Genomic DNA, 18,984 nt, shown 5'->3' with positions numbered 1-18,984 from the left:
GATGAGACATGGTTGAACATTAAGGTTCATCTCCTACATAAGACCAATCCTTCAAGACTGGGAAAGTAGTTGTTCCATCTACAGTGTAGAAACAGAGAGTTCAGCAAAATGAAGAAAGTGAGGAATATGTTCCAAAGCATTCAATAACTAGTATTGGAAATATTGGACAACCACATGAAAAGAATGCAACTGGACCACTCTCTTACACCATACACAGAAATCAGTTCAAAATGGATTAAAGACATGGATGTAAGACCTGAAACCAAAAAAGTCCTTGAAGAAAACATAGGCAATGAGCTTCTTGGCAAAAAAAGACATATAGATAACCAACCGGTACATGAAACAGTGCTCAATGTCACTAATCATCAGGGAAATGCAAATCAAAACCACCATGAAATATCACTTGTTAGAATGGCGAGTATCAAAGAGACAAGAAATAACAAGTGTTGGTGAGGATGTGGAGAAGAAGGAAGCTCCTGTGCACTTTGGTAGAATTGTAAATTGGTGTGGCTACTATGGAAAAAAGCATGGAGGTTCCTAAAAAAAAAATAAAAATAAAACTACCATATGGTCCAGCAATTCCATTTCTGGGTATTTATCTGGAGAAAATGAAAATGTAACTCAAGATATATACACCTTCATGTTCATTACAATATTATCGCAGTATTATTTATAATAGCCAAGATATGGAATAAACCTAAGTGTGTGTGTGTGTGTGTGTGTGTGTGTATGTTTGTGTATGAGAGAGAGAAATGGAATGTTATTCATCAAAAAAAAAAAAAAGAATGAAATTTTGCCATTTGCAACAACATGGATGAACCTCAAGGAGATTACACCAAGTGAAATATGTGAAACAGAGAAAGACAAATATTGTATGATTTCATTTACATGTGGAATCTAAAACAAACAAGACAACAAACAAACCAGGCTCATAGATACGGAGAACAGATTGGTGGTTGCCAGAGGCAGGTGTTTAGGGGTGGGAGAAATGGGTAAACTGTTTTTGTTTTGTTTCTAACTTTAAAAATTAAAAAAAAAATAGGACTTCTTAGAGAAAGGTTAACTGTGTGTGTGGGCAATAGACACATGAAGTCAACTTAAGGCAATTTGTACAGAAAGCAAACAAACTTTCCAAGATTGATAGGATTGTGTGAAAAGCAAACAGAGGCTACCTTGAAGGGACTTCCAGTAGCCAAAACTATAATGATTTAATCTATAAAAGAACAATTATTATCTTTTTAAAAACCCTCAAAATGGGATCAGAGACCTAAATATAAGAACTGAAGCTATAAAATAGAAGAAAACATAAATCTTTGTGACCTTGGATTAGGCAATGGTTTCTTAGATATGACACCTAAAGCACAAGCAATAAAAAAGAAAATAGATAAATGGGGCTTCATCAGAATTAAAATAATTTGTGCTTTAAAATTAAATTAAATTAAAATATTTGTGCTTCAAAGAACATTATCAAGAAGCTGAAAAGACAAGTTGCAGAGTGGGATAAAGTGTTTGCAAATTATATATTTGATAAACAGTTTGGCAATTTCTCAAAAAGTAAACATAGAGTTAGTATTTAACCAAACAGTTCCACTCCAACATATCCAAGAGAATTGGAAACATGTCTACACAAAAATTTGTACATGAGTGTCCATAGCAGCATAATTCATAAAAGCCAGCAAGTAGGAACAACCCAAATGGATCGTTGGCGTATGAATGGCTAGACAAGATGTGGTATAGTTATAAAATGAAATACTATTCTACCATTAAAAGGAATGAAGTACTGATAGGTGCTACAGCATAAATGAATCTTGAAAATATTAAGCTCAGCGGAAGAAGCTGGATTCAAAAGGCCACAATGTGTAATTCCATTTAAATGAAATATCCAGAATAAGGAAAACAATAGAGACATAAAGTGTACTGGTGGTTGCCAGAGGTTGGAAGGAGAGGGAAGGGAAATTGGGAAGTTTCTGCCAATGGGTATTGAGTTCCTTTCTGGGGGGTAATGAAAATTATCCAAACTTAGATAGTGGTGTGGGTTTCACAATTCTGTGACTATACTAAAAACCACTTAATTGTGTTTTCCATATTTATGTACATGCACATGCATGCACGTGCACACACACACACATAATCCTCTGTTGTATGTCAGTTACACTTCAATAATGCTGTTGGGAAAAAATAAATTTAAAGAACAAATGTATATTCGTATATAACATATGCCACTTCTCACCTCCACCAGCTCCATCACTCAAACCAACCTATCTTCATCGCTGCGTAAACATGCCTCACTGATCATCCTGCTTCTCATCTTGTCCAACACACTCTCCTTCCCAAGAGTCTGTTGTCTACACCAAAGCTGAGTCCTCTTTTAAAAATGCAATGAGATCAGGTCATTCACCAGATCTAAATCCTCTGCTGGCTTTCCATCACACTGAGACCTCAGAGCAGATCTGCTTGTACCTGATTTGGATGTACGGCTCCAACCAATTTCCCTTGGAGAAATGGTTCCATAGCTAATAAAATTTTGAAAGCCTCTGTGAGGACAGAATAGCTGACAGTAGTATATCCTGTCCCTTTTGCCTCAGCCACCAGAAGTCCTGGGATGGGAGAAAGCCTGTGAGCAAATGTGGAAGCTTAGGAGTTTTAGCAAGACCAAGGTTAAGCACCCGCTCAATGTCGCCACTTCTGTGCTCTCCCTGTCTAACCTGCTTAGTAACAGGTAGTTCAGATAATGGGCAAACTCCATCACAACACTCAAAAGAACTTGTCACTTTACCTGCTCAGGGAAATATCAAGTGCTTATTGAGAATTTAGTTCTGTTCTACTGTATGCTATCTTTGAGTACCTAGCTCCCAGAGTTCAAGCCCACCTCAAGAAGCTGGTATGCATTATTCATTTGACAATCATTTGATTTTCAAGGATCCACTACTGAAAAATCTATGGGAGGCTTTGTGGAAGGGACAAGGAGGTTCAGACAATCAGCAGTGTGGGTGACTCGTGAGGACTGGTTCATATTCAGAGAAGGAAGAGCTTCTAATTTGGATCGATAAAGAATGCCTCACTTCCCCTCACCCCCTCTCCAGCATTCAACTTATAACTTCTCTTCCAGGCTCTGCTCTGCCCCCTCTGCTGCCCCCTCACCCCCAGAACAGTTGTTTACGAGTCATTTCCCTGTTTTCAGGAATGAGCAAATCACCAAATCACAAGATCCAGCAAAACTGCAGAAGGCCCTGAGACTTTCAATTATTTGTTTCAGATCGAGTACAGAGCATGTTCTTCCTGCTGATGTTGAGCTTGGGAAAGCAGCTTCATCAGACAGCAGGTAAGAAAGGGCAAAGGGAGGGGCCTGAGAAAGAGGAATAGGCAGCTGACCCAGGCTGAAGCCAATGGTGAAAATGAGGTCCTCAGGCTGAAGGCTTTCTTTGAGAGGAAGTGTGATTACTGTCACATGCACAGTAAAAAGAAGGGTGCCCAGGGTGGCTTGTATTTTCCCATGCCCATGTCTTACAGGAACAGTAACCATTCGGCAGATGAAGGTACTGGAATTCAGAAAGCTATTTAATTTTCCTGAGATTATGTAGTCATTAGGCGTCACAGGCAAGCTTCCTGCAGAACTTTCTACCTTACCAGCCTACAGTGATGATGAGAATCAAGCATGGCCGACAATCCCTAGTCTTCCCACTTGGAATGGGTTTTTGGAGTTAAGTTTGATCATGGACATATACTGAATGTTGATACTACACATTTACAGAACCAAAAAATATGTACGATGAATTATGTTTATGAATTAGCCAAAAGGAAACTATAAACATATCGTATCTTGGGGCACCTGAGTGGCTCATTCGGTTAAGCATTGGACTCTTGATTTTGGCTCAGGTCATGATCTTGCAGGTCATGGGTTTGAGCCCCACATGGCACTGACAGTGTGGAGACTGCTTGGGATTCTCTCCCTCTCCCTCTCTCTCTGCCCCTCCCCCATGCTCCCTCTCTCTCTCTCAAAAGAAATAAACTTTTAAAAAATCTAAAAAAGAAAAGAAAAGAAAAAGTAAAGTGGCTCTATATATTTCGTTGGACATGCCATGCTGTAATTTATTTATCCAGTCCTTTATTGATGGAAATTTTAGTTATTTCAAAAAAAAATTTTTGAGTCTTGCTGGATTAATGCTTGGAAAAAAGTCTGCTTCCTAAAGACTGTGATGAAAACGAACTCAGGGTATGACTCAGGTAAACCATTTATCATGAACGCTTTCCTTACCTGTGTGCCCTGTGTGTGGTGCTCTATTCTGTTATCTGTAAAACAATTTAAAATTTGAAGAGAAAAATTGGCAGAAAACATTTCATTTTTTAAACATTTATTCATTTTTTAATATGAAATTTATTGTCAAATTGGTTTCCATACAACACCCAGTGCTCCTCCCAACAGGTGCCCTCCTCAATACCCATCACCCACCCTCCCCTCCCCCCCACCCCCCCATAAGCCCTCATTTTATTCTCAGTTTAAACATTTATTCATTTTTAAATTGGCGTACAGTAACATTTAATCTTTTTAGTAAAAACATCTATGAGTTTTTGGCAAACATGTAGTCCTATAACCACCCTTACAATCAAGATCCACAACAGTTGTACCACTTGCCGAGCAAACACACAAAAACCATCCCCAAACTCTTAAAGCCAGGTGGCCACTGTTCTCTGTGCTAGAGTTTTACCTTTTCTAGGATGTCATGCTAATGGGATTATTCATTAGATATGCTTTCTGTCTGGCTTCTTTCACTTAGCATAATGCAATTGAGATTTATCAATATTGTTAGATATATCAATAGTTCATTCCTTTTTTCTTGTTGAGTAGTATTCCACTGTATGTACATACCAGAGTTTGCTTATTCATTCCCCGGTTGAGGGACTTTTGGGTTGTTTCCTGTTTTGGGGCAATTATGAATCAAGTTACTATAAATGTTTATATATAGATTTTCATTTTAATTTCACTTGGGTAAACACCTAGGAGTAGGATGGCTGGGTCATATGGGAAGTAAATATTTAACTTTATAAGAAACCACTAAACCTTTCCATAGTGGCTATACCATTTTTACATTCCCCTTGCAAAGTGTGAGAGCTCCAATCACTTGGCATTGACATTGTCATTTTTTTTAAGTCATGCTAATAGGTGTGTAGAAGTATCTCTTTGTGTTTTAATTTGCATTTTCCTAATATCTAGGAAAATAGATATTTCTTAATATCTAGGGATGATGAGCATATTTTCACATGGCAGTTGGACATCTATATGTCTTCTTTGGTAAAATCTGTATTCAAACTATTTGACCATTTTTAACTAGAATTCAGAAAAGCTATTTAATGTACCCAAGATTATGTAGTCATTAGGTGTCACAGGCAAGTTTCCCTCAAAACTAATGTCCTTTCTACCTTACCAGCCTACAGTGATGATAATCATCAAAAATGGCAGACTTATTGGGGTGCCTGGGTGGCTCAGTCGGCTAAGCATCCGACTTCAGCTCAGGTCATGATCTCATTGTTTGTGAGTTCGAGCCCCGCGTCGGGCTCTGTGCTGACAGCTCGGAGCCTGGAGCCTTCTTCGGATTCTGTGTCTCCCTCTCTCTCTGTGTCCCTCCCCTGCTCATGCGCTATCTCTCTCACTCTCAAAAATGATTAAATGTTTTTAAAAATGGCAGACTTATTAAGTTTTTTTCATTTTCTTATTAAGTTTTTAGAATTCTTTGTATATTCTAGATGCAAGTCCTTTATCAGACGCATGATATGCAAATATTTTCTCTCAGTCTGTGGCTCATTTTTCATTCTCTTACCAGTGTCTTTTGCACAGCAAAGATTTTAATTTAGATGGAATCCAATTTGTCTTTGTTTTCTTATATGAACTGTGCTTTTGGTGAGATGGCTAAGAACTCTGCCTAATCCAAACTCCCAAAGATTTTTTCCTATCTTTCCTTCTAAACATTTTATTTAAACATTTTTTTTCAATGTTTATTTCTTTTGAGAGACCGAGCGTGAGCGGGGAAGGGGGAGAGAGAGAGGGAGACACAGAATCCACAGCAGGCTCCAGGCTCCAAGCTGTCAGCACAGAGCCTGACACGGGACTTGAACTCACAAGCTGTGAGATCATGACCTGAGCCGAAGTCAGAGGCTTAACCAGCTGAGACACCCAGGCGCCTCTCTTCTAAACATTTTATAGTTGTACATTCTTAGGTTTACCATCCATCTTGAGTTGATTGTTGTCATCAAAGATATAAAGTATAGGTTGAAGATCTTTTTATTTTTTTGGCATGTGGATGTCCAATTTCTTGAGCCCCATTTGTTGAAAAGACTATCCTTTCCCCATGACTCACCTTTGCACCTTTGTCAAACATCGATTGACCATCTTCGTGTGGATCTACTTCTGGACTCCATTCTGTAATCTGTTCTGCTGATCTCTGTGTGTACACTTTCATCCATAGCACACTCTTCGAATTTCTGTAATGTTGTGGTTCTTCTTTTCTTATAATTGAATTTCAAAACCTAAGAACATCTTGTAACCCAGATACATTTAAGGGGAAATATTCATTTCTTTACTTTGTCGTGTCTTGGGGGGAAAAGTAGCCCCAACTGTTATTCCTTTTATTGATGTTTTCTTCTTTCTCCATCCTCCAGAGAAGAATAAAACCAGGGGGGCACATGACCATGGTGATGCTTGAGGTCACTCTGCGGGTAGGGACCACACCCTGGGTCACTCCACTTAAACTATCTTCAGCCTCTGAAACCACTTGTTTGGACCCCTGAGGTATACAAGGCAGAAAATCAGGTTTGGGAAAGGATTTCTAAGAACTGAGATGCACCCAGGCCATTTTCCTACAAAGAGAATCAGATGAATCAGGTGCCCAGAACAGGCTTCTATCCTAAAGCAGGAACTATAGTTTTCTGAAGACTGTGGTTGTGTAAAGCAGCCCCCACCCTTCAAGTTCATTAAGTACACAGTCTGAAAAAAACACTTAAGCTTCTGTTATTAAATGGGGGAAAAAAAAGTATAAAATTAGCTTAAAGGGGAAGCTATCTTGGGAGGTCATGCAAATGATTTGTTTTGTGTTTCTGGAGATGTGACAGGTGCTGACTCCTATTGATGCCTGATTGCAAGTAAAGTGCACAGCTTCCCCAAGAGCTTTCAGAAAGGTCCAGCACTACTCAAACCAGCTTCTTTGATCTGATTAAAAAGCTGCATATATGAATTTTGCATGCCCTGGCCAAATTTTTTTACCCTTTAATTCAGTCAGGGGGCCCAAATGATAGGAAAACCTGTTTTGCTCTAGGTTTTGCCTGCTTAATTTTGTAGTCGTGGAAACTTTCCGATTTTTTCCTTTGTCTCATAACTTTAGGAGTTCAATGCTAGGTTAAAGCATAATTTCATAACTATATTAACTTCAAGCTATATTACAAAGGTATAGTCATCAAAACAGTATAGTACTGGCATAAAAACAGACACATCACTCAATCGAACAGAATAAAGAACCCAGAAATAAGTACACATGCACAGACATACACACAGAGAAAGAAAATATATTTTTGTTATCATAAAGCTGAAAAGAGTATCTATGTCATTTGTGGATGTATTGTATACATGCCAGTGGATATATAGTCATATCTGGAGAGTTGTTAGCACAGGCTTTCAAGACACGGAGATCTGAGCTGAAATCCCCACTCCATGAGCTGCCATTCTTTGGTCTTGGGCAAGTGGTATCACTTCTGTAAGCCTACATTTCCCCATCATAAGACAGGCATGGTAACTCCCACCTTGCAGAGTTTGGGGAACATCAAGTGAGATGCTGATGTAAAGGTTAGCTCAGTGTCTGGCTCATTGTGTTCAATAAATGTTAGCTATCTCTCTGCTTCCCAGTAACAGTCCAAACGCGGGCTAATGTTAGAACTCTTGTTTCCCAGACATGAATGTTGACATGACTCAACTCAAATTTGTTGGAGTGCAGAGTCTGCTTCTCTAGTCTGAGGCACGGCTTGAGATTCTAAATTCCTAACTTGCTCCGAGGTAAAGCTGAGGGCACTTTGAAAGGCAGGACAGTAAAAGGCGTTTGTGTGTGCAGATGTTTTATTGATCTAACCAGTGGTTCTCAATACCTCTACACGTTAGACGCTCTGAAGGAAATTTTGTTTTAAAATTGATGCTGGCCTCACAAAAGAATTAGAATTTATATTTACAGGATCCAAGGTGGTACTCCTGTATCCCTTGGGTAAATTCCTAGCAGTGCTGATGCACAGGAGCACTTGTGCCCCAATGTTTATAGCAGCACTCTCAACAATAGCCAAATTATGGAAAGAGCCTAAATGTCCATCAACTGATGAATGGATAAAGAAATTGTGGTTTATATACACAATGGAATACTACGTGGCAATGAGAAAGAATGAAATATGGCCCTTTGTAGCAACATGGATGGAACTGGAGAGTGTGATGCTAAGTGAAATAAGCCATACAGAGAAAGACAGATACCATATGTGTTCACTCTTATGTGGATCCTGAGAAACTTAACAGGAACCCATGGGGGAGGGGAAGGAGAAAAAACAAAAAAAAGAGGTTAGAGTGGGAAAGAGCCAAAGCATAAGAGAATCTTAAAAACTGAGAACAAACTGAGGGTTGATGGGGGGTGGGAGGGAGGGCAGGGTGGGTGATGGGTATTGAGGAGGACACCTTTTGGGATGAGCACTGGGTGTTGTATGGAAACCAATTTTACAATAAATTTCATATATTAAAATAAATAAATAAATAAATAAATAAAAATAAAGGATCCAAGGTGGGGCCTGGTATTTTTAAAAAAAGCCTTTCAGGTGATTCCAATGACGGCCAGAGCTGAGGCACTCTGCTTAGTGATTCTGCTGTGCATCGAGGCTTGAGAAAAATATCTTCACACAGTTGTTTGCAAGCATGTTTTTATCTCCTCTGCAATTTACAATAAGCAAGAATAATTTGGGATTTTAAACGTGTATTTCATTTCCTAAACTCATTTTTATATGATAATCAAGCTCAAAGCTTTGCATGTCTTAGAAGCTTTGCGACAAAACTACACCAAATAAGAACTCATCCTCCAGTTACCCTGGGCCATCAGATATTTGATTCATGTTTGCTAATTGCTCTTTCCTCCTGTGAACATAAAGTGAAAACTGTTCACCTGCCTAAGAGGTAACGTACTTTATGCCACAGCCCCTGCACACACACTCTGTAGAAGGCAGAGGAGAGAAGCAAGCAGAAAATGGATTTTTGTCAAAGGCCCAGAGCGTAAAGAGGGGAGTTCTGCCCTCTGCTATGGGGAGTTCCAGAGGAAGTTACAGACTGTCTCTCTCTGTCATGAGAAGAAAGCCTAAGTGTGGTAAATAAATTTGTTAAATAAATTCAATAGAGGCAACACCCAAAGTCTTCTGACACTTGTTATATCTCAGATTCAGGGACTGAACTTTCTCGCAAGCCCCATTTCTCTTCCCTGTTTCCTGCTTTATCATGTGTAATAAGATAACAGAAGGAGAGTAAGAGTAAATCCCTGCATCTGGCACACAGAAGATGGTTACTATACATTTGGTGAAAGAATAAGTAAATAGTACTCTTCAGGCCAGAGTGCATTTGATAGCAGATAGCTCTGTCTTGGTTATAGGGGGACTTCATAACTCAAAGTTTGGAGATGGTTCCCATCATCAAGGGGTCTACCCTTAAGAGGGTCCTATTATGGAGACCCAGGGTGAGAGGTATTACTCTCAGGTGTTCAGTGGATTTCATGAAATGGAATCATGCAGGAAATTCAGAAGCACAAATCTCTTTCCACACGTGTCATTCCAGAGTCTTCTCAATCTGTCCAAGCAAATGCAGGTGTGATTAACAGTGTTTTACAGAGAGGCCCTCATGTTATACACCTGCCCCCGCCCCATCCTGCACCACAGAATGCTGGGCAGATATGAACTCTAGCACTGTTAGAAAGTCACCTTCATGTTCTGGTCATGGTTGAAATCGGGTTTGGAGGCAAGATATAAACTTGCCAATCATTTTCGATAAATGTCAAGTTTTGTGCATAACTATCAAGTTTGCTGTGTGATGATTAAGAATGGCAGTCTGTGCAATTTGGGTAAGTTGCAGTTTGATGAGAGGAAAACAGAAGTGAGTATGGTTAGGCTTGTCCTTTCTTCTTCTTCTCCCTCTTTCTGTCATTTATTTGCCTTTAACTGGAACTTAGTATGTGCTAGGCACTGGAGATACCAAAACAGACTCAACCTGGTCACTGCCTTCAAAGTCTTGCAGGATAGTAGAAGGAGAAACTCAAGTCAGAAGAGAAATTGCCATGTGAATCCTTCAAGCAACAGGAAACCCAAAATTTACGTATACTGTAAAATCTGTTGCCCAAGATGGTCAGGGAATGGGCTGTCCTGGTTGATAAAATATCGCGGTCAATAAAGAAAGGCCATGTATTGCATAGGTGGATTACCACTTCCCCAAGAATTAAAACATGGTACAAAAGAAAGGAACTGATGTTTACTGACTGCCTGCTACCTGCCAAAATAAGGCACTTCATATGTGCTATTTTGCCTAGTTTTCCCCCACAATACTTAGATGCAGATTCTAACCTTACACCTGTATAGATAAAGAAGCAAAGACTCACAGAGCTAAATGACATGTTCAAGATCAAAGCACTCATAGTCTCAATACTAGTCAAGGTTCATCTGTCACTAAATCCCATGCTCTAACTGTACCACTTTTCATAATGGTAAAAACTCCTTGAGTAGCATCTGCTTAGATCCCATCCCCAAGTATGTGTTGAATGGATGTTTTGACTAATCAAATTAATGGATGAATGAAGGAAGCTCTCCTGAATACAGTTTTATCTAATCTTTTGTCAGGATTCAGAAATGACTTTAAGATCTTGCTGCACCTCGGTCATAATGAATATCCATCCGTTAATGATGGAGGCAGCATAATTTTCTACAGTTGCCCACACTTTATCCATGCATACACCACCTTCGTTCATTTTGCTTTGCTTTACCACTCTTCATGCTATTGCTTTTATGGGATTCTTTAAATCAACTCAGCTTTAATTTTTTGAACAAAATGGTATACCCCTGGGGTAAATGGAAAACCAGTATAGTATCACTGTTACTGGTAAATAGAGGATATGAACAAAAAAAAAGTGCAACAAAAGTAGTGTTATTAAATTCTACCCAGGTCTACAGTATCTGCCTGGGAACTTCCTGTTTTATTAAAAGAAGAAATAGCGATTGTTGGAGGTGTGAGAGTCTAATTGCAAATTATATGTTGTTTGAAAGACTGAAGTAGAATTGAAGAGGAAATAAATTTCTCTCTGGGTAATTCAGTTTCCTTTAGGCCTTAATTCTACCCTAGATAAAATTATTTCATGTGCTTCGTAGGTGCCTCATATTTTGGGAAATACCTTTACAGTAGAAACTATTGATTTTTAAGTCAAACATCTAACTGGCTCTAAATTTTAACTTTACTAATTGTGTGTCCTAGAGTGAATCACTTTGAGCCAGTTTCTTCAACTATAAAATAGTAATAATAATACATATTTCATGGTTACATTTTCAGGATTAAGTGGCATAGTTATAACAAGCCTAGCACTTGGGGTGCCTGGGTGGCTCAGTCGGTTAAGCATCCGACTTTGGCTCAGGTCATGATCTCATAGTCCGTGAGTTTGAGCCCCACATCAGGCTCTGTGCTGACAGCTCAGAGCCTGGAGCCAGCTTCAGATTCTGTGTCTCCCTGTCTCTCTGCCCCTTCCCCACTCACACTCTGCCTCTCTCTATCTCAAAAATAAATAAACATTAAAAAAAAAAAAAGAATAACGAGCCTAGCACAGTGCCTGGTGCATAATAGGCATACACTAAACATTAGTTCTATTCCTCTCTTCTCCTTATTGACAGAAAATAAACTTCTCCAATGGGGTTGTATGATGCAATGGGTGAGGGCACTAGGGACATACCTGGGTCTGATCCTGGCTACTTTTCTGTGCCTCAGTTTCATTTTCTAAAAAGAGGATAGCTCTACCTTGCTGGCTTCCTGAGAGGACAAAATCTGTTAGCAGATGCCTAGCATATACTAAGAACTCAACAAATGATAGTTGTTACTATTACTATCACTTGTGAGGGGAGGTAGTATTTGGCAGGGAATGATATAATTTGATCCATATGGAGAAAATGAGTCTGGGTAATAGCTGACAGGCGAGCCATTAGCTCCACAGTTGTGGAGGGTTGAGAGAAGAGAACTACCTCACAACAGTGGATCCAGAATTCCACTCTTGCCCAGACAGAATAGGGCACAGCAGAGAAAGAGCCCAAAGGACTGCCCAATGCGTGACAGGTGTCTCCTGGAAAATGGGGGTGTGATGGGTCTCCTCAGCTCCCACTCGGCACGGAACTGAAATGTGAAGGCAGACAATGGGAGAATGTTTTGTGTTCTGTTCAGCTTTATTCACAGTGATGGTCTCCCAGGAACTGTACACAGTAGACTACGGCAGCAATGTGACCCTGGAGTGTAGTTTTGACACTGAAGGTCATGTGGAACTCAAGGACTTAAGGGCCAGTCTGCAGAAGGTGGAAAACAATACATCTTTGCACAGCGAAAGAGCCACTTTGCTGGAGGAGCATCTGTCTCTGGGGAAGGCCTTATTCCACATCTCTCGGGTGCAAGTGAGTGATGCAGGACAGTATCGCTGCCTGATCATCTATAGGGTCGCCGGGGACTACAAGTACCTGACTCTGAAAGTCAAAGGTGAGTAGTTTCAAGGACGAGAATCTTTGGAGGCATCGGCACAAGCAAAAACTGGGAGATGGTTACAAAGAGACCGGGCAGTCTTAGAGAAAACAGAAGCACCTGCGCAGAAGTATTTTTTAATCTCCGAGTGTAACGCAGCTGAGGTGAGGGGAAATAGGGGCAGGAGTTGCAAGAATAATGTGGGTCTGGAGGGAAGGCAGGAAATGCATCCCTGAAAGGCGGGAGGACACCAAAGCTAAGCCCTGCCTTGCCCACAGTCCTCCAAAGGAACAACACTGACCTGATTGTTAAGCTCCTCTTTGAGAGAAGCTCATTCCTCTGGTCCAGAGTTTTTTAAGCCATGGTTTGCCAACCATTAATGGATGGAAGTATCAATTTAGTGAGTAGCAACCAGGTAGGTGTCTTTTTCCCAATAAAATGAATGAGCAAAATGAATAGATCAGAAGGCATCACATAGTAGGGCTGAGTGTTGTCTTGTGACACTCTTGTTTCAGAGGTGTGTGTGTGTGTGTGTGTGTGTGTGTTGGTTTGTGATGTAAAATATTTTTGCTCACTCTGGGTCACAGTTTAAGAAGTTTGGAAAACACTGGTCTTGTCCAAGCTTCACCTATTGCAGATGAAGCAGCTAAAGTCCAGAGAAGTCAAGTGGGTAGGCTGGGGGAGCCCTGTTAAGTCAATAGCTGTCCCCATTCCTCTAGGTTAAGGGCTCTCCTTACCCCGATACAAGCCAAGAACCTAAATCCGAAGAGAATCTTCAAGTTCGTGTTTGTTCTGGAAAAGGTCATTTTGGAAAAGACCATAAAAGAACAACAGATTTGGCTCTGTTTATCAGCTTGTGTTTTTCATCCTGCCCGGACTGCTCTGGGTTTTTTCTCTGTCCCCTTCCAATCTCACCCATTAGGCCTCAGAGGATCTGTTCTGTCTTCTGGAAAGTCCATAGACTTTGGTCCCTAAAGACCATTGACCTTGGCAGCAATGTTGTAACTTTATGATCTGGCACAAAGAAGGACAAACTAGAAGGGTTAGACATAAGGGTGAATGTTGTTTCCACCTGTGGCCTTGGGCAGGTTATTTCACCTTTCATAATCTCACATTTTTCTTATTTGTAAAAGGATAACAATAGTAGCACCTACCACATAGGATTATTGTAAAAATTGAGATAATGAACATAGAGAACTGAGCATGGTGCTTGGCACATGGTGAGTGTCCAGGGAGTCGGTTTAAAGACCTCCTCTCATCTCAGCCATCAATAAGTCATCAGGAAAGTCATGTGCTTGGATGTAACTGACTTCCACCTTCACTGCATTTCCTACATCCAGAACTGGAATGAATGCTACAACTTTGAAGTTAGCCTGAGTTCAATTAATGGGAAGAAAGAGGGCTCTACATTGTCATGATCTCCTAATGTGTTCAGTATCTTCACCCCTCACTCCCTGACTCCATGTTTGTTAATCTCTGTTTAAGTGCTGTAATGCATCTAGGGTCTCTGGGCAATTGGGGGCCAGTCATTTCATGCTTTCTGTCCAATTGAAAGCTGCCATTCATTCCTGGAAAGCCACTCTGCCAGCTTCGTCACCTAGCTCAGGGATGACTCAGGTGTGGAACAGGTTAATTCCTTAAATCCGAATTATTTATTCTTTAGATCATTGATGGTCTTTGAACTAAGGTAGATGGATATACGAAAACTATACTAAGGTATATGGATATATGAAGACAGTTTTAGGAAATGAGTTTCTAATTCCTAATCTTCCCCAACTACTCTTTCCCCAAATTGAGTGTGCCTGAGAATACGCCTTCCAGGCAAGTCTCTTGGGGTTCCCCTAAAACACTTCCTCTTTGATCATTGCCTTCTTCCACTTCATAAAAAGTGTGCCTCTCACCCATCGTGAATATGGTGCATTGCCCTGGGGCATAGAAAAACATGGCGCTGACCAAAAGAGTGATTAGAAATATTGATACCATATCAAACTTTAAAGACTAATAAATACTTCTGAAAAATAAGTGGTATCAAGTTCTGTGTTCAACAAATTTGGAGAAGGCCCTAGTAGAGTTAATAGATGATAGCAAAAAATGAAATAGTTTTTTTTTCCATGTAAATCATAATGAAGTGACATTCCTGTAACAAAACTGCTTCTACTCCCACTTACTTATTCACATGAGTAAGCCCTTCTTGCCACAAAAACGGAAAGTCAGAAATAGAACCGATGCTTACCCTTGCCTCATTCCAACCACAAAGTCATATACATCCTCAGATAAGTGGACAAGTTGAAAAAGAGAACCCCATCCATCCTATTAAGAGATACATTTCTAGTCAACTTGCCCTTTTATGCTTAATCATTATCACCATTTTTACATCTGGATCTTACATGTGCTGATAATAATAGAAATGAGATTTCCTTTTTTTAGTATTTTAAAGGTTTTTATTTATTTTTGAGAGAGAGACAGACAGGAAGATCATGAGCAGGGGAGCAACAGAGAGAGAGGGAGACCCAGAATCTGAAGCAGGCTCCAGGCTCCAAGCTGTCAGCACAGAGCCTGATGCGGGGCCCGAACTCACCAATGCCAGATCATGACCTGAGCTGAAGTTGGTTGCTTAACCAACTGAGCCACCCAGGTGCCTCAGAAATTAGATTTCAGTGCACAAGAAAACTATGAACACTTGAAGCCTCGTGATCACAAGGAAAAAAACGACCCTCAAGAGCGAGATGTATTTTGTTGTTGCAAAGAAACATAAGGATAATCAATAAAAGAACTTCCAAACATGTTGCGTTAGGATAAAATCCTGAATAAAAAGTGGCATGGGAGTGGAGGGTCACAGAATGACACAGTGTGAAAGAGAAACCGTGTAAAGCTCGAACCATTAGAGGAGAATTTTTGTATATATTTTTCCACAGATGGTGGCATGTGTGAAAGATATCTAGCTATCTTTTGCCCTCTAGACAGCATTAGATACATCTGTAAGAGTCAAATCATTGTTTTACTTAAAATATAAATATTTACAAAATGCTAAACATAATCTATTTTCCCAATATAGAAACTTAGGAAATTTTTTTAAATTTTTTTTTTAATGTTTATTTATTTTTGAGACAGAGAGAGACAGAGCATGAATGGGAGAGGGTCAGAGAGAGAGGGAGACACAGAATCCGAAACAGGCTCCAGGCTCTGAGCTGTCAGCACAGAGCCCGACGCGGGGCTCAGACTCACGGACAGCGAGATCATGACCTGAGCTGAAGTCAGACGCTCAACCGACTGAGCCACCCAGGCGCCCCGAAACTTAGGAAAATTTTTAAGAACCGACCTAAGACGTATGAGAAGGGGCATACTGCATCCAAGTCCTTTTAGAAGGAATGCAGGCAATAACAGGAAAAGCTGAAGACCGTCAGCTGAGAGTATTCTAACCTGATCAGGGGTCTCTGGAGAAAGCAGGGGAGATTTGGGACCTTAGTAAGGATTTGCTTCAACGAAACAGGACTAGAGGAAGGATGTGCTTTTTCCTTAAAATGCCTCATCTATGGCATAAACTTGAAAACAGGTTTATAGCAACTTCTTGGATGTCCAGGCAATATTTCATATGAAATATAGTGAAAAGAGCGCTAACTTCAAAAGTACAGGAAAAAGTCAATACTAGGTAGAGAGGTTTCTGAAGGGGAAGGCTGCCACTACAGGACTGTGAGTAACCTGTCCGAGGGAGGTCAGGGAGCATGGCCTAAGAGAAGAGCACCGTGACCCCGAGAGTCCAGAGAGGCCAGGGCTTGCGCCCTCAGATTGAGAACTGGCCTATGCAAAAGATCCCAGACAGTCCCAGAACAAGTCATAAGAACAGAAGAGCCAAAGCAGCCTTAAGTCTCCAGGCAGGGTGGGAGATGGGAATGGGAGACGGCCAACCCCCAGAACAGGCTGAGGCTCACAGAAGTGTTTCCAACCGGTGAAAAAGCCCCAAGCTCCATGGGCATACAGCTTGAGCAAGTTGAGGAAGGAGGTGGCAAGGCTTCCATTTTTCTCTCACAATGGCCTTCACCCTAAGGAGGGCAAGACAAAGGGCATGGGTGGGGTGGGGGGAACAGCCCAAGGGAAGTGATGCAGCCTGGAAAAGATAATGACAGCCTCTGGACCTAGAGAAAGCATTTGCTTAAGACACTTACTAATAGGGCTAAATCTCTCCTTTCAGTGCCTTTCCCCACTTGGGGAAACAAAAGGGTAATAAGGAAAGCTGGAATTAAGAAAACAATGTCCCGAATTCTGAAATGAGGAAAAGTGCCTGCAACTTACAAACTATTTAACCTGAGGTTCCTCTGCAGCTCATTTAACAGACAAATTGGGAGCAAGCCTAAAAGATTTATTTCAGCAATTACTATAAACCCGCCTATGTTCTGTTAAGACCGAGGTATTTGTAAAACTATATTTTTTCACCTTAATTACTATCATTACGATAGAGCAAATAATACAATGTGCAGCTTTCTCTTTATTTCAGAAATGCTAGAGTTGCCAGTAGCATAGGGATCATATAGTGAGAGACGACCAGGGAAACAAAAACCATTTAAACCAGTAGAAATTTCAATCAGAAAATAGCAATTCTTTTGATGGAACAGACTGAACAGCCAACCTGGGAACAGTGTGGCAAATCGGCAATTAGCAAGAGCAAGAAGCTGTTGCCCGCACTGGACTGGAGGGAGAGGGGGAAGGCAGGAGTACTGGAGTTCAGAGGCCAAGGTCATTCTACAGACGCTAGAACCACAACGGGCCCATCCAGTGGTAGCAGGAGCCGAGGAAGAGATGTGGGTGCTGGTGGAGAGGCCCCTATAGCATAGACCATAGGGGAGAAATACCCCGACTTCTCCCTCCCGCTTGCCCTCCAGTCTTCCCACCATGCCTCCTATTGGCTGTCAGGAGCCTGGGGAGATAGCCTGCAGGAGTCTCCTAGATCATTCATTTAGTAAAATTGATCTCATGACCTTAGACTGTATTAAAACCCTGTGTTGGGCCTAAAATGTGCTCCACACATAGGAAGTAATTAGTCCCACTATACTTTGTGCTGCTTAGGTAAAGTCTGGAATATAGGTCATGTTATACTGGCAAACAAAGTGAATCCAAGTCTGGTCTGAAAACTGTCCTCTGAGATAGGGTTGAAGGAAGTAGCCATGTTTTACCCAGAAGTCAAAGACGATATGGAATCTTGCCAGTTATCTTCAAACACCCGAAGGATCATATGCAACAGTGAATAATAATTGCTAACATTAACCGAGTTTTTGCTATATTCTAGGCACCTAAGTCATTCAATCATCCTAACACCTCTGTTAAGGATAAGTATTATTGTACAACCAGAAGGCTCGACAGGTCATGTAACCAGCCCTTGGCTCAGCATAGTCAGACCTTTCAGACTTCTGTCTACTATGCTGCCCCCATGTTGTCTTATTAAACCAGGCAATTACCAATGGGTTGAAGCTGCCCAGAAGCAAAGTTTGGCTTGGCAGAAGGATGATCTTTCCAATGAAAGTTTAGCTTTCTTATTGTCTAATCATGGTAATGGCTACTCCTGAAAGTAGGAGCTTCTATTAATCGATGTATTTTGCCCAAAGTTAGTTATCTAGCAGGTTACTAATATCAGAAAAGTGTTAGTAAGATCAAAGGAGACACTTCATAAAGATAAAGTCAAGACAACAGGGAGACATAACAATCCTAAATGTGTGTACATCTAGCAACATAGCTTTGAAACATATAAAACAAAAATAAAACAGACCTAAAAGGAGAAATAAATCCTCAGTCATGTTTGGAGATTTCAACTCATCTCTACTATAATGGATAAACAAAAAAGAAAATAGAAGGGTTCAGTAAACACAACCATCTTGGCCTAACTGACGCATACAAAACTTACACCCAACAACTGCAGAGTAGGAAGTTGGACTATTTTTAACTTTAAGATGACTTTCATCTCTGAAATTCTAAAATTTACTCATCTTTTCCTAAGAATATCTCCCTTAGTCCAGCTTCCCTGTTGTGTGTTGCTAATATGTATTTTCGGCCACTTCCCAAATATGCATGAGGCTGTGGAGGTGTCTTTAATGTTGTAAACATGCAGGCTGTGGGCTCCCATCCTTTCCTCAAACCTTGCTGGTTCTTTTAAGTGAACATCTCTCTCATCTGCTTCCTCATTTGTATATCCCAGATTATAGCCTCAGCCTACCTCCCGATTCCTGGCCCCCCGACCTCTGAAA

At 40.7% G+C, this 18,984-nt stretch overlaps 1 protein-coding gene across 3 annotated transcripts in view; it reads left to right on the top strand.

Annotated features, from left to right (window-relative positions):
* PDCD1LG2 (programmed cell death 1 ligand 2) overlaps positions 1–18,984 on the top strand; it is a 65,736-nt gene that overhangs the window by 9,181 nt on the left and 37,571 nt on the right. For 2 of the 3 annotated variants that reach the window (XM_042964432.1, XM_007094150.3), the window contains exons 2-3: positions 3,257–3,322; positions 12,464–12,769. In XM_042964432.1, the coding sequence (XP_042820366.1) occupies positions 3,257–3,322; positions 12,464–12,769 (372 nt within the window). Of the gene's footprint in view, positions 1–3,181; positions 3,323–12,463; positions 12,770–18,984 lie in introns of all 3 variants that reach the window. The other variant, XM_042964433.1, reaches the window with a different exon arrangement.

This window comes from Panthera tigris, chromosome D4 (genome assembly GCF_018350195.1).
Source record: "Panthera tigris isolate Pti1 chromosome D4, P.tigris_Pti1_mat1.1, whole genome shotgun sequence".
In the NCBI taxonomy this organism is placed as follows: domain Eukaryota; kingdom Metazoa; phylum Chordata; class Mammalia; order Carnivora; family Felidae; genus Panthera; species Panthera tigris.
Note: the sequence above shows the minus strand (reverse complement) of the source record. Positions and strands in the feature narration are given on the sequence as shown.